Here is a 14,104-nt window from a genome sequence, read left to right as displayed (position 1 = left end):
TTTGAATAGAACAAACGTCTGAAGCCATAAGAGAAACATACAAAATGTGCAGAGCACATTGAGTCATTCTCCTGTACTATATTATAAAGTGTTACAAAATCCAGCAAAGTCTGTAAGCCTTTAAGTTTTCTTTTCCTGTTTTTTTTTTTATTTTATTTTTTTTCTCTTTTTAGGAAGAATGCGCTAGTTTACCAACTGGATAGTCGTCAAATTACTGTTACTAATTAAGATTCCTGCATGAGGCGTGTGAGGAAATTTGTATTTATTTATTTATTTTCCGTGGTAAACTAACTAGTTCAAAAGTACACTGTGTTTGAATCCCGTAAAGAAGAGTAAAACTGCACAGAACCCTAGATGATGTTGTTTTCTCAGAGGACTAAACAATTCTTTTAAAATATAATAATTAAATGGTTAAAATCAAAATTGTAAATAAACTTGTGTGTGCTATAAAGAATAGATGAAATTTAGGGATGTTATTATTAGGGAGGCCTGACATAGCTCAAACCCCTTCAGATCAAACTGTCCCGCAGAAGGCATAAGAGTTTCAATTAACCATGAATGTGGAAGACAAGTTTAATGTTTTTTTTTTTTTACATGAAAACTCAGCTATAGCTTGAACTTTCCATGACGAAAGCAGAGACAGGAGCTTGACCTGTAAAACGCAATACTCTTTATTTACTTATTTGTTTTCTCAAGAAAGGAACAAACTGCAGCAGCACATCAATAAAGTCAATGCATTATTTGTGGACGGAGGCAGAACTTTTCCGTTATGTCGCTGCGCTGTCATCATACTGCCCCCCAGTTACAGAAATGGCTCATTGTGATGGGACAGATTGTCCATGAATATTGAATCGATCCTTTTGGCTTTTATAAATTAGTAATTGTTCTCACCACACTCGTGTGAGCGCCTTGTTGGATGACTTGGAGGGATATCACCGCAAAATGGCATGCGGGACTCTGCCATGTCGGGGCAGGGAAGACAAACAGCCGGTGTGTTTGAGAAAACTGGATACACATTTAAAGTTTAAACTCTGAGTGACGTCCATAGTTAACATCTCATGTGATTCCCAGTGTGAGAGTTCTGCTTCTGTGTTGATTTGGTTTTAATTTAGACGTCAGTACATGTTGGGCTAAGTGAAGAGAGTTACTGGAGTGCGGTTCATGGCTTTACGTCTTTGTATATGTGTGGATCTTGATCTTCATTAATTGGTTTCATTCCAGATGGATACCCTCCGGACAGAAAAACTGAAAATATATGTCTGTTAAACATTTGTCAAACATCTGACCAAGGATTTACGACTGAAACGGTGCACAAATATCAGTCTATCCAATACTCTTTAGCAGTTAATTAAATCTAATAACCATATATGCTAATATATGAACACACAATAATACATACTGTATAGCACTCTTACCACTTTCCTGCATACATTTCTGGATGGTTTTGAAATCTCTTACATTATAAAAGGTTACCTCATGCTCATAAATAGAGGTGACTGCACTGCACGCTTACAGGATAAGACCAATTCATCTGATCCAAATACGCTGATTTTTTGCCTTTTTAAGTACAGTATCAGTGGTGGTATGCGATATCAGAAATGTGTTATTAATATAATCCATGGCAGAGCACAGTCTTATGAAAAGTATACAGCCAGAGCTTATCTATGTGTGCTGATATGGGGATAGTCTGGCCTTGGAGAGCTTCAATATAATGTTTTTCCTCTGAACATATGTGCTTTGTTGAGAGACCTTAATTGACAGCAGGATAAAGTATATTATTCTATTGTGTTTTTATATAATGCAGTAATATCCTTCAAAATGAGTTAAATACAGCAGCAAAGTGATGTTTGATTTTTTTTGCAAACGATCGAGTTATTGTATTTTGCACCAGCTTTTATTTGAGCTTCATTTGCTTCTTCCTTGCTTCTTGCTTCCTTGGTTCCCACCGAATTCCTCTGACCTAAAACAATTCCTTATTCCCCTGAAGGCAACTTAATAAGCACGAGAAAGAATATCTCAAACCTCGAAGTCATATATTTTCACATTTATGTAGGTTTATATATAGGCTTATATTCAGCTTAGAACATTGTTTTGCAGTGATTTTATATCACAAAAAAACATCATTTGCATTAATAATAGAAATTAATTGAAATAATGAGAAATTACTGAAGTATAAATACAGAAATGCGTATAACTCTGCAGTAAACAAATGTTATTTTCAGAAGAATCATGTTTGAGACCAGACCAACAATTTGCCTATTGTGCTTATAAATATGCATCATCTCCATTATACAGAATTCTTTATTTACTTAGAAAAAAACACAAGCAAAAAAAAAAAAAAAAAAAAAAAAAAAACATTTATTTGTTTAAACCAATATCAGACTGATAGAGTACTTTTGTCCAAATAAACACTTGCTAAACTGACATTGCGGACAGATGATGGTTTAAATCTAATATTCTGTTCACATCCTCTGGGTCGACACAGATGACCCAGAGGGGCCGTGTTCCCTGGTGGGTGAAAGTACATCACAAATCACTCCCACACTGGAGCTTCTTCCCAGGCCAAAAACAGACAGCGGTTACAAGGCACCTCTCTTCTTTTAACAATGAAACCTCATTACACTTCGAGATAAGATAACATTGCCTTAAGTGGTAGAATCAATAATCTGGTCCAAATAACTAGCAGCTCATCTACAAATTGAATATGATGCTATAACAATCTATGAGAAGAAGTGTGTTATTTTATCCAGTCATTCATGATATGTAAAATAATCCATAAGTTTATTCATTGTACTGCAAAGCAAATAGAGTAAACAGAGCTGTTTGATTGTCATAGTGCTACAATAAGTTTAATTTCTTATGTATGTGTTATAATTCGTATGTATGGATTATATTAATAAAATACATGTGCAACATTCCTCTCTTAAGGATAATCTGTGACATCAAATTCCACTACAACAATTACCTTGTTTATATATACATATTCATCAACACCCCAAATTAACAAGACCCATGCAGGTCTCTGTCAGAATGTGTATAATGTCATTCACATTAGTTTCAAATTACATCAAGAAGAAAATGGATTTTTTTATTTCATATACACTACTATTCAAAAATGTGGGTATGGTAAGATTTTTTAGTAGTTTGTTTAGGGAAAAGCTGCATTTATCTGATTGAAAAATACAGTAAAGAACATTAAGTTTGTGAAATAGTTTTACAATTTAAAAATAATTTTTTGAAAAGTTCAACATTTATTTGAGACAGTAATCTTGACAGTTTGTTTAGACCAGTTTAATACATCTTTATTTCCAGAAGAAAAGTATTCATAAATAATAATGATAATAAAGTTATATAAAATTTTAAATCTTACCGACACCAAACTTTTGAGCAGTAGTGTAGGTTTTTGCAAAAAAAAGAACTATTTCAACTTAAAATACACATGATATACAAATACTGAGGCCATTAAATATTAATAATATTAATGTGCGCAAGGTTAATAGCACGTATGAGTTATGTTCAGAGACAATTCACAGTGTCAAAAAAAAGCAAAGACATATTTGTATCTCTTTGGTATTTTTGTTTTGATTACAGAAAGGTCCGTTTTCCGGTTCCCTTATGCCCATTTTTTCTTCTTCTTTAACACAGCATTTGTTGCAACTGGATGCCTTCCTAGAAATTACTCTTAAATCCCAGCAAGTTTTATTTGCCTCTTTATTGATGGAACTGCATCCAGCTTGTTAATTTCACATTTGCTCTATTATGTCCACGATTTGTGATTTAATTCTAAACTTACATTTTCACCTTAAACAAGCACATACGCAATAAACTTAATTTGGCATTCAAACACAAAGGCATATCTCCATTATCTTCCTAACCCACATGAACAGAAGTGACGTCCAGCGCACAGTATGTTTCACTTAACAGCTTAACAAAGACAAAGAGTTCCTTGCTTAAACTTCCATAACTGCATTCAGTGTGCTAACAATAACAACCGGACACTGAATTTGAAGGATAGCGGCATGCTGAGAGTTTCTTTGGCAAAGCTTATAGGAAGGAACACAGAAAACACAGATTGACCCTCACCACTTCACTCTTCCTTTCTCTAACTTCCTTTCATGTCGGACAATGATGATCCGGAGCATGTTCATAGTGTCCCATTTATATAAGGAACACATGTCAAGCTCCTGATGAGGGTTAATTTGTAGCTGTTAGGTTCAGCTGCATCCTGTTGCTGTTGGTCTTCACTCCCACCACTTCTCACACAGCAAAACAACCCTCTGAAAGTCAGGGAACAGCTGCTGTAGGTCTACGTGAGACTTTAAATATACCAGGTCCATTGTCTGGTCTGAAGCTATTTATAAAAACGGCCTGATACTGCTCCGAGGAACTTTAGTTTCATATGAATGGTTACAATGTTTTCCACCTCAAAGTTTGACGCTGGGTGATGTCTGCTTTTATAATGTGTTTTAAGCATGTAGGCTGAGTGCAGTGAGTCCTTCACCTCTCAGTCACTGTATTTACGAAGGCTTCTGTCGGTATTGAGGTTGCCGGGCTCATGGTTTTTGCACTGAATGCTAGTGCCGTTCATTGGGCCTGAGCTGGACACCTGGTTTCTGGTGTAACACCAGCAGCACAAGCAGGACTGAAAAAATGATAAAGAACAAAGAAAAATCATTTGATTGTACCAACATAGGCTCATTTGGAAAACATACCTCGATTTTTGAAAAACTAAAAAAAAATGCATACAATTCAACTGCACTTTCTAGCTGAAATGAACACTAAAGACAATAAAGCACAATTTCCATTATGATTACATTTGCAGATTATCAGTGAATAACTACTTACTGTGTGTGTGGTTTCTTTTACAATGTTATTTTATGACCCAAAACACTTTTACCATTGAGCATGATTTGTAAACCGATACATTTAGATGTATTAAAGCTCCATATGTATGGCTTTTTTAACATGGTAAGCTTACTCGTGAGCTCACCTGGTAAAGCATTGCATTTGCAATTCAGAAGTAAAATAAAAGGCACAACACCAGATAAAACAGCTTAAAGAATTAAAGAAGTAAGCTAAAATGGCACGGTTAACACAGATGTTTTTTTTTGTTTTTTTTTTTATCTGTTTGCTTTTGTTAACACTGTTAGGTTTAGGGTAGGTGGTATGTTATTTTCAAACACGATAAAGCATTAATCTTTTAACACCACTCACTGGACATTAAATTTTCAACCTGCTGTGATGCTTAGAAGAGCCAACAGAATAAAACGCTGATAGATTTACATTCATCAGTTTCAGAGACTGACTTGCACATATGCTGTCTAGTGCCACTCATTGGGCATTTCCATTTGAAAGAAGCATAAAACATGCATGTAGAGCAATCTACTTTAATTTTATTTTACAGAAATGTTGCTACAGGGACATTTTTCTATTAAGTCTGGTTTAGATTTTAAGCTGTAGGCTACACATTGTTTTGTATAAGAGGCGAATGAGTTTAAATGAATCTGTATTGCTTATCCGCAGCACTAAGTTTGGCCCATAGTAAATCAACTTTGAATATTTCTCTTGGACCCACACCATCTCTTGCACAAATCTTCAGTTTGCTTGTATTTAGGCCCATGAACTCTGAGTTGTTGTTGTTTTGCTTTGTCTCGCAAACACTTCAGCTGCACTGTATCTTTGGGATCATCATTATTCAGAAGCAGCCCACTTAGGGTTTGATATCATTGTCGGTAAACTGTGCTCAGTAAGGGCTGGGCATGACTTATCTTTCTCTGAGAATGACTCACAGTACCCTAAACAGCTGTCTCTGCAAATCAAGCATAATTTGCTGATGGATTGTTTTGTTGTGGCCATTTTCAGACTTTGCGAAGGAAATGCATTCAGAAACAATCGTTCTGCGTGAATCTGTTGGCAGTGGCAGGTAAATGTAGGGAGCAAGCAGTTTTAAACTCACCTTAAAGCAATTCTTGAACTTCTTGCTCACAAAGTAGAGGATGATGGGGTTGATGCAAGAGTTCACAGTGGCCAAGTTGATGCCAAAATAATCCATGATCAACAGGAAGCTGAAAGTTTGGACACTCGTTTAGTTTTGTTTGCATTTCCAGTTCTGCTCCTGAGTTTACATATGCTTTGCATAATCTACAATATCTAGTTTTTTCTTTGTCGTTTTTTTTTTTTTTTTTTTTTAACTAAGATGACCATACAAACCTAAAAAAACATATTTATATATTATATCAAATCTTCTCAAATGCTACAATGTCTCCAAGGGGTATGTAAACTTATGAGCACAGCTGTGTAAACACTTTAGACTACAAACTATAACTTTTACATCAGAAGAAAAAAAAAACCTTTATGCACAAGCATGTAAGGTACAAAATAAATCAGTCCACGGTCAAGAGTCAACATTGGCAATGGTCCCACTCACTTGAGTAATTCGCAACGTCTTTCATCATTTGGAACATAAACCATTTTCTTCAACAGTCTACTCAGATGAAGAGGGAACCAGCAAAGAGCAAAGATCAGCACTAAACAGAAGACTGCTTTAGCCACTTCACGCCGCTGCAGAGCATAAACAAGCCATTAGAAAAGAAGTCTGTTCAGTGTCATATAATATACTCTCATATTGAAGCTCCTCTACAGCTTTTAAAGGCTTTACTCACAATAGTGCATACAGGACAGGTTAAAAAAAGAATATTATGATATAATCTGGGTTCATAAAGACAGTAGCACACAGAACATAAACTAAATGCGAAAACTGTTACTGCTCAGTAATTATTAGTATGTTTTTATCATACAGACTTGGAAGTAGAAAAAAGGACTTATTACCTGTTTAAGGTGTTCACTGAGGGCTATCCGCAGGCTTCCTTTTCTGCGGTTGAGCATTTCACATGTCATGAGGGTGTAGAAAATAGCTGTGCAGGCCAGTGGCACACAGAAGTAAAAGCCAAATAACCACCAGTCTTTCAAATGTACATAGAACTGAGAGAAGATAAAACACATATACACTATCCATTATGTATACAGTAAACAAACACTGTTAATATGTCATGAAATAAGGTCATTTAAGGGTTGTCATAAGATTTTTTAAAATCCTTTTTATATGATAACACCATCTTTTTTTATATACCAATTTAGTTTAAAATAGTTTATTTGCCTGAGTGAAAGATCTCAGCATTGAGCTTAGACCTTTAATGGATGTTTAGAAGCCAGAGCAGCAATGGACTGGTAAGAAAAATAAAGAGATGATAGCAATAAACATATTAAATTCTAGCTATGTTTAATACTACTTTTTGAAATTTTGCAGTCAGTAAGGATTTTAGCTGAATTACTGACCACAAACTCCTGAACTAAGGCATATTTTAGCTAACTCGTCCATAAAGAGTAGCGGAAAGTCCTTTTAGGAGTTTTTTTTTTTTTTTTTTTTTTTTTTTGGAAAATCTTTTTGTGTTGCGTCCTGATAGCCCTGCTGGTTTTAATTTGTGATAATTATTTGCTGACCTTACGTGATCCCCGAGTCCATAGAATAACTGTTACACATAAAAAAAGGTGCACAAAGTGAACTCACCACAATGTTAATTACATTTTTATAATTGAATTGTGCTGTGTTGAGGCTCATTAGAATTGTCTTTTGTTTCTGTGATTAATGGCAGGGTTCATATGAAAGAATGAACTCTGTATCTACACATATGGCTCTGCTTGTGAGAGATACATCAGCTGGTAATTGCACTCATGGTCTGCTATGAATTGGCCTGAAACAAATGGAAAGAGATCTCCAGATATCGCCTGCTCGGGGCAACTGAAGGAAACTCAAAGGGTTTACTCTTATCCCCTGTATTGTCTGTTATTTACTCAAAATGTTGTTCCCAAGATCAAAGTTAGTAAAAGATCACAGAAATAGAGCATAGCATCCTGCTCTGGGTCAACTGGACAGGATGCACTGTTTGTTACTAAGTGTTTGAGTGTTTATGCGAATGAGCGGAAAAGACGTCTGCATGACATCCATCCGGTTAAAGCGTACCTCCGTGAAGCCAGTTTCAGGCTTGAGCATGCAAGTGCGGTAGGTTTGGTTATTGTAGGTAAAGGTGACCATGTTGAAGCCCATTGCCTCTGGCACAGCCAAGATGATGGACATGACCCAGATGGAGAAGATCTCAATGGCAGTAAAGAGGGGAATGCCGACCCCCTGCACTCTGCTCCAGGATGCTACAGCCCTGTACCTGAGCCACAAAAGGTACAACCATTAACAAAACTCTCAGACGACTGCTTACCTGTTTCAACATTTCAAAAACAGAGACATATCATTGAAGCTCCACTTCATGTGCACTAAACATTTCTGTGAATGACCCCAGAAAAGTGTGTAGGATGTGGAGTCTTCAACACCATCTGTTTTTTTTTATTTTTTATTTTTTTATGTCAACATCTGCAAAAGCAAAGCTTGACTGATCAGATTCCTATTGTGTGGGAAAGCTTTTTGTAAAAATATCACTTGTGCAGCTGTGGCAACATTCAGATACTGGTTTATAGCTACAATAAGCTTAAAGGTTGATCTAAGATTAATGAAAAGTCTGCTTTACCTTTTAATTTGAATTTTACTTAAATGCTCACAGATAGACATCAGCTGTTTGTTTGGTGAAGTCACTAGTTTCCCTATGCTCATGGTCATGTTTGCCTGTTTGTTTGTTGAAAAACCCATGAGAGAAAATGTATTAATGAAATATATACTGAAATATAATGAAATATAATGACCCATTTGGGTATTCCTGTTTAACAACAATTGTACATTTATATTTAACTTAGTGGAGATGTTATCATTCTAGACATTTGTGGCTCCGATTTGGATTCATAGTGCATGATGACAATAAAATGTATTTTACTAAATAAACAATGGTTAATAAATATAAAGGAAACGATTTTAGTGACTTGACAAATGACCTCTATGCATTTTGTTAATAAAATGTTTAATAAAAATGAATGTGATCGCTGATGGATTCCACATTACGTTGTATTTAGTTATTACTGATACAAATATTTTTTTTAATGACTCATTCCAAATAGCTTGGTATGTAGAGGAGTGAAAGATTCAAATGTGTCCTAGCTTCTGACCTTTGTCTATGTCTGACCTCAACAGTGAAATCTGAACCTGAACCTCATTGTGACCCAAAGTTCAAAGGTCAAATTAGAGAAGGTTTTGTGGGCAAAAGGGTTTACAAGCTTTATGTTATTTTAGAAAACTTGAGTATTTGGAAAACTCCATCTGAAGAAAAAACCTTATCGATGATGAATTAGAAAAGGCAAAAAGTTTTGGAAATCAGCTTTAGAATAGCAGAACACTATAAAAGCGGTCAGTATATCAACATTTTGTTTTCAACCTATTCCTAGAGTTCCTCAACATTTCCAATGTCTCACTGATCAAACACACCTGATTCAGACCTATGCTTTATTATTTTATTTAATTTTTTGATTATGGATATAATTATATGTTAACAATTTTTTTTATTATATAATGTACACTTTAACATCAAAATAGTGAAGTTGTGATTTACCTGTCCACACTCAGAGCACACAGGTTGAGTACTGTAATTCCAACAGACGCTTTCTGAAGGAAAGGCACCAGTTTACACAGGAAGAGTCCAAAAAAGCTCTCTTCAAATGGCCATTTTGTGAAAAGTAGCTGCAAGAAAAATAGAATCGTTCATGGATATGATTCCTCAGCCCTATGACCCACAAGCTAATCATCCACTATAGTAGAATACAATGCATTAAGATAAATTAAATGTGGATGAATTGAACAACATGTTATACTTCTTTAAAGTGCTTATGTCCGGGTATTTATTTATAAAAAAATAAATTAAATAAAGAACAGATTTTTTTTTTCTTTATTATTGGATTCTCTGTTCCCATTTTTGGACTTAAGGGCACACATCTTGTCTTGATGAAATGGCTTCAGAGTCGTTTCAATGGTTGCTTGGTCATCGTATACATTAGCTCGTCTAGATCTAGCAAGACTCCAGTAGTGTTGAAAACAAAAACACATCTTTTTTTGCAATGACATTTGCGTCATCATAAGTGTTTTGTTTTTTTCTTCTGCAGTGTCTCCTCGTTCAAGTGGCCTTGACAAGGTTCTCTGAGAGGACCTTGGCTTTTGTTAAGCAGGAAAAGTATGTGGATTATGCTCAGGTTTAGAAAGGAAACTCCTCACGGGTGTATCCTGGCCCTGTTTGTATGAGGAGTGCTGAGTTTAATCAGTGGCACAGCTGGAGAAGTGTGTGTGTATGTGTATTTGATGTATGTTGGAAGTCAGTGATCTGAAGTGCATACAGAACAAGTCTGTGCGTCACAAAAACAAGAGATGCTAAATATCGCACTTCCATTTTAAAACATTGATGTTTTTTTCATATGGGCTTTCACTTGATATCTTTCATCCTGATAGAGCAGAACACGAGATCTCTGATCACAAAACTCTTAAGAGTATGTTCATCTGACATCTCCACCCAGTATCCCAAAAGTCTCTCAAAATGAATTTCGTACAATATAATAGCATGCTTTATGAATGCTGAAAATTGGAAAAGGAAACTCAATTCAGAGAGCATTTTATCTTTATAAAATTGCGAAGACCGACTACAGATAGGAAATGTGGCATGAGTCAGTGATAAAAGAGTGAAAGACAAAGAAGACAGAGAAAAATGTAGTTTAAAACATTGGCAAGTTTTTAGAAATGCACTCTTTGTATCCATGCTTGGAAAAAAGAAAAAACTTTTTCAACATTGTTCAAGAAATGTTTCAGTAAGACTCCCAAAAATGTCATGTGGTATATCCATCAAGTAAAAAGTATCTTCAACAACAATAAATCATATTTTGTACATCTTGAGTACATATCCAACTATTTATCTTGAATTATTCTTTTTTTTGGGGGGGGGGTTTCACTCTACATGACATTGTACAACATGAACTGTAGTTATTGTCATAAAAAGTACAATTATCTTGAATTTTTGGATAATTATACCTTATATGCAGGAGTCGTCTATGAAATATTTTCCTATTTTATGTTTGTTTGTTTTATTTTTTTTTAGATTGGACCACATTACTTTTTACTAAGCAAAGAAGCATGAAATATTCTTTCTTTTATCCCATAAGAAATAATAATACAAGATGATGATGATGATGCCAAAATTATTGATTTTATTTTATTTTGTTTATTTTTTTCGGTTGTCTTGTTTCTTCATTATGATATCAGGAGTGGTGTATGACCTAGACATTTTTTTTTTTTAGCATATTTTTAACACCGAGGTTCAAAATATGCTCTTTATTGAAGAAGTGTATTGATATCATTGTATATCTGAGTTTCATATTTCATCTGTTTTTAATAAATGAAGAGAACATTACATCACTGATCCATCTGCTAACACAGGCCTCTGTTCACTGTCAAGTACTATGTTCACTGATGATCCGAGAATTAGACAAGAGACGTTGGCTAGTGATGAAGCACTAGTCAGAACAGAGCTGTTCGTTTGGATGACGGCCCTTCAATCCCCTGTTTATTTTATCAGGCCATATCCGTCCTGCACTCATCACAAAAACCTCAGTAACCGTAATAGGACGGCCCTAGAGATAAACTCTGGATGACCGTATATAATCGGACGCCCTGCCCTCTGCATCTAAGCCCCCTCCCAACTTCCTCTGCCAGCTCATTCTCCCTTCCTGTGCTCAAGCTGTCTCTTTTGTTTTGTACTCTCTAGGCTTGCCTGTTTTATGAAAAGTACCCTTTGAGAGCAAAATGATGTCATGCTTCCTACCAGTTGAAAACAATGAAGAACCAGATCTGCGCCTACCTTGTAGACATTGATAGGGATGTCTATGGTGATGTAGATGAGGTCTCCAAGAGCCAGGCTGGCGATGAGGGCGTTGGGTCCATTCCTCATACACTTGTTTTGGTAAATAATCCTCAGCAAGGTGGTGTTACCCACCATTCCCACCACAAACACGAGACAGGAAATAATTGTGTTAACATACTTAAAATAGAGCTTGATGGAAGTGGATTCCTTACAGGAAGGAGGCCCCTTTACTCTGGTATTGTTATCCAGCAGGGCTTTACTGGTGGTGGGATGCACATTGATTTTGGAGGTAGTAAAGTTTTGAAGGACTTCCTCTGTTCCGTTAATGTGACATATTCCAACAGTGGCCAGGACGGCCATTAGCAAGAGCAATTGTAGTGTCGTAATGCCCATTGCAGAACACAGTTCACTCTTTGATTTCCAGATGAGGTGATAAGAGCCTGATTACGGCTGTTTGGCACAGCTGTGGGATAACAAACAACAGGACGGACATCAAACCACATCATGTCGTTAAGCAAATCGGAGTTCAGTTTGTCGCAGCTCAGGCACACAAAATAAAAAGACATACGACACAGGCCTCAGAATAAAACTAAATCAAAGAGAATTGCTTAAATGCATAACACTAGATCTGCAAAACTTCAAGACAACTTCAAAAGGGATTTAGTGGAGGAGCACAGATGGAAAGTGCCAGTATGAGTTACTGTCACGCTAGAGGGACGAGACGTTGCCTTTCCTCTCGTTCCCGGCATGTACCCATCAGTGCTGGCATGGTGTTAGTGGCACAGAATCAAGGGTTTTGTTTTGGTTTTTGTTTTTGTAATTTTTAAAATGCGCCCGTTGCACAGCTTTCATCCGTTTGTTTCCTCAACACACATTCCCGCGTTGGTTTGCATTTTGGCATTCATAAGGGCAGTTTCCCCAAACGTAATAACGAAGTCACAATATGAATTTCACAATATGCAGTTTTCTAGGATAATTAAATTCAAAGACCACTGCTTAATAACAATTACATGGTTTTATATCATTCAGATATTTCTTTTGGTAACAGTAATGCTTGTTAGCATTAATCGACATGAACTAACAATGAAAAAAAAAAAAAACGTATAAAGCATGTATTAATATTAGTTCATGTTAATGTCAACATTTACTACATTACTAAAATCAAAAGTTGTATCTGCTAGTATTTTTAATGGGCCTAAGCTAACATAAACTACCAATGAACAGTTTAATGTTAACAAAGATAAATAAATACTGTAACAAATGTACTAGTTAACAGACATTAACCAATGGGACTTTATTGTATAGTGTTACCAAATTTTCCTTTATCTCCGAGCTTCAAATTTTGACATTTGATCAATTTAATCTGAGTTTCTGAGAATAGCATTAAATTGTCTAAATATATATATATATATATATATATATATATATATATATATATATATATGTTATTAACAAATAAATTCCATAGCAAGCTTAGCCTATTCATACGCGAGAATCACAAGTGAGAAAAGTTAATCAACCCTCATCTTGTTTGGAATAATTTGAGACCCCCTTTCATTATCTTGACAGCAAAGGAACACTTCTGAGCCGAGATATGTTTCCTGTTCAAAGTCCCTGCCACCACCTGGTACACAAGGAACTATTTAGTAGACAGCCCTTCAAGTAGCATCTCAGTTTAGCATCAGCTAGACGCTAAAGGGATCCTTAACGGCACGTAAACTGCTACACTAATGAATTATAAATGCCTCCTGATTTTTCACCTACCGCTCCTTAAATGTCTGCCTTCCCCAGGATCCCGTCAGTCAGTCAGTGAGTTAGTGAGACGAATTTTCGGCTAGAGCCCCCCAGACATCTGTGTGGTATCATATGAGTAATTAACCAACTATCAAAGTGTTGCAGGATCCCTTTTGGACGCCACGACGCACCAAAGCTGCTGTGAAGGGGCTGCGCATTCTGTCTCTAGCTTCTCCTGTGGAGAGTTTCTGTATGTGTGTGTGTGTGTGTGTACGTGTGTGTATGTGAGTGTTTAAGAGAGAGCACTTTGACGGGGTGGGATTGCAATTCTCCACCTCCCCCCTCGCCCGGGAGGGGTCCCCCAAAGGAAACACCAGCACTCAGTGAGGCACAGCCTTCCTGACTGTCTACACTCCACCGAAAGCTCGGGAAGCATCAGGAGGAATTACAAATCCTCTCCTGAGGTTTGCCTTCTGTCTCTCCCTGGATCTTTGTCGTTTTCTTTCTCTCGTCCTGACAGAACTCCTGCCACCGTC

At 36.3% G+C, this 14,104-nt stretch overlaps 1 protein-coding gene across 1 annotated transcript; it reads right to left on the bottom strand.

The window, feature by feature from the left end:
- Nucleotides 1-2,344: 2,344 nt before the first annotated feature.
- Nucleotides 2,345-13,846, bottom strand: LOC128021185 (endothelin-1 receptor). The gene is made up of 8 exons (XM_052608205.1): nucleotides 13,599-13,846; nucleotides 11,832-12,297; nucleotides 9,546-9,673; nucleotides 8,021-8,219; nucleotides 6,829-6,981; nucleotides 6,428-6,561; nucleotides 5,957-6,065; nucleotides 2,345-4,642 (listed from the first exon to the last, which is right to left on the bottom strand). The coding sequence occupies exons 2-8, from the start codon at nucleotides 12,225-12,227 to the stop codon at nucleotides 4,505-4,507; spliced, it is 1,257 nt and encodes a 418-aa protein (XP_052464165.1). The 5' UTR covers nucleotides 12,228-12,297; nucleotides 13,599-13,846; the 3' UTR covers nucleotides 2,345-4,504.
- Nucleotides 13,847-14,104: the final 258 nt, after the last annotated feature.

Source organism: Carassius gibelio, chromosome A1 (genome assembly GCF_023724105.1).
Source record: "Carassius gibelio isolate Cgi1373 ecotype wild population from Czech Republic chromosome A1, carGib1.2-hapl.c, whole genome shotgun sequence".
NCBI lineage: Eukaryota > Metazoa > Chordata > Actinopteri > Cypriniformes > Cyprinidae > Carassius > Carassius gibelio.
This window is presented reverse-complemented; position numbering and strand designations above follow the sequence as displayed.

What these genes read in the sequence shown, in the direction of transcription:
- LOC128021185 (XM_052608205.1), bottom strand. Translation starts at nt 12,227, where the DNA reads ATGGGCATTACGACACTACAATTGCTCTTGCTAATGGCCGTCCTGGCC. An exon ending in AGACGTTGCGAATTACTCAA is followed by an intron (nt 6,066 to 6,427) that starts GTGAGTGGGACC and finishes CCAAACTTTCAG; the next exon opens with CTTCCTGTTGATCATGGATT. An exon ending in AGTTCAAGAATTGCTTTAAG is followed by an intron (nt 4,643 to 5,956) that starts GTGAGTTTAAAA and finishes TCATTTTTTCAG; the next exon opens with TCCTGCTTGTGCTGCTGGTG.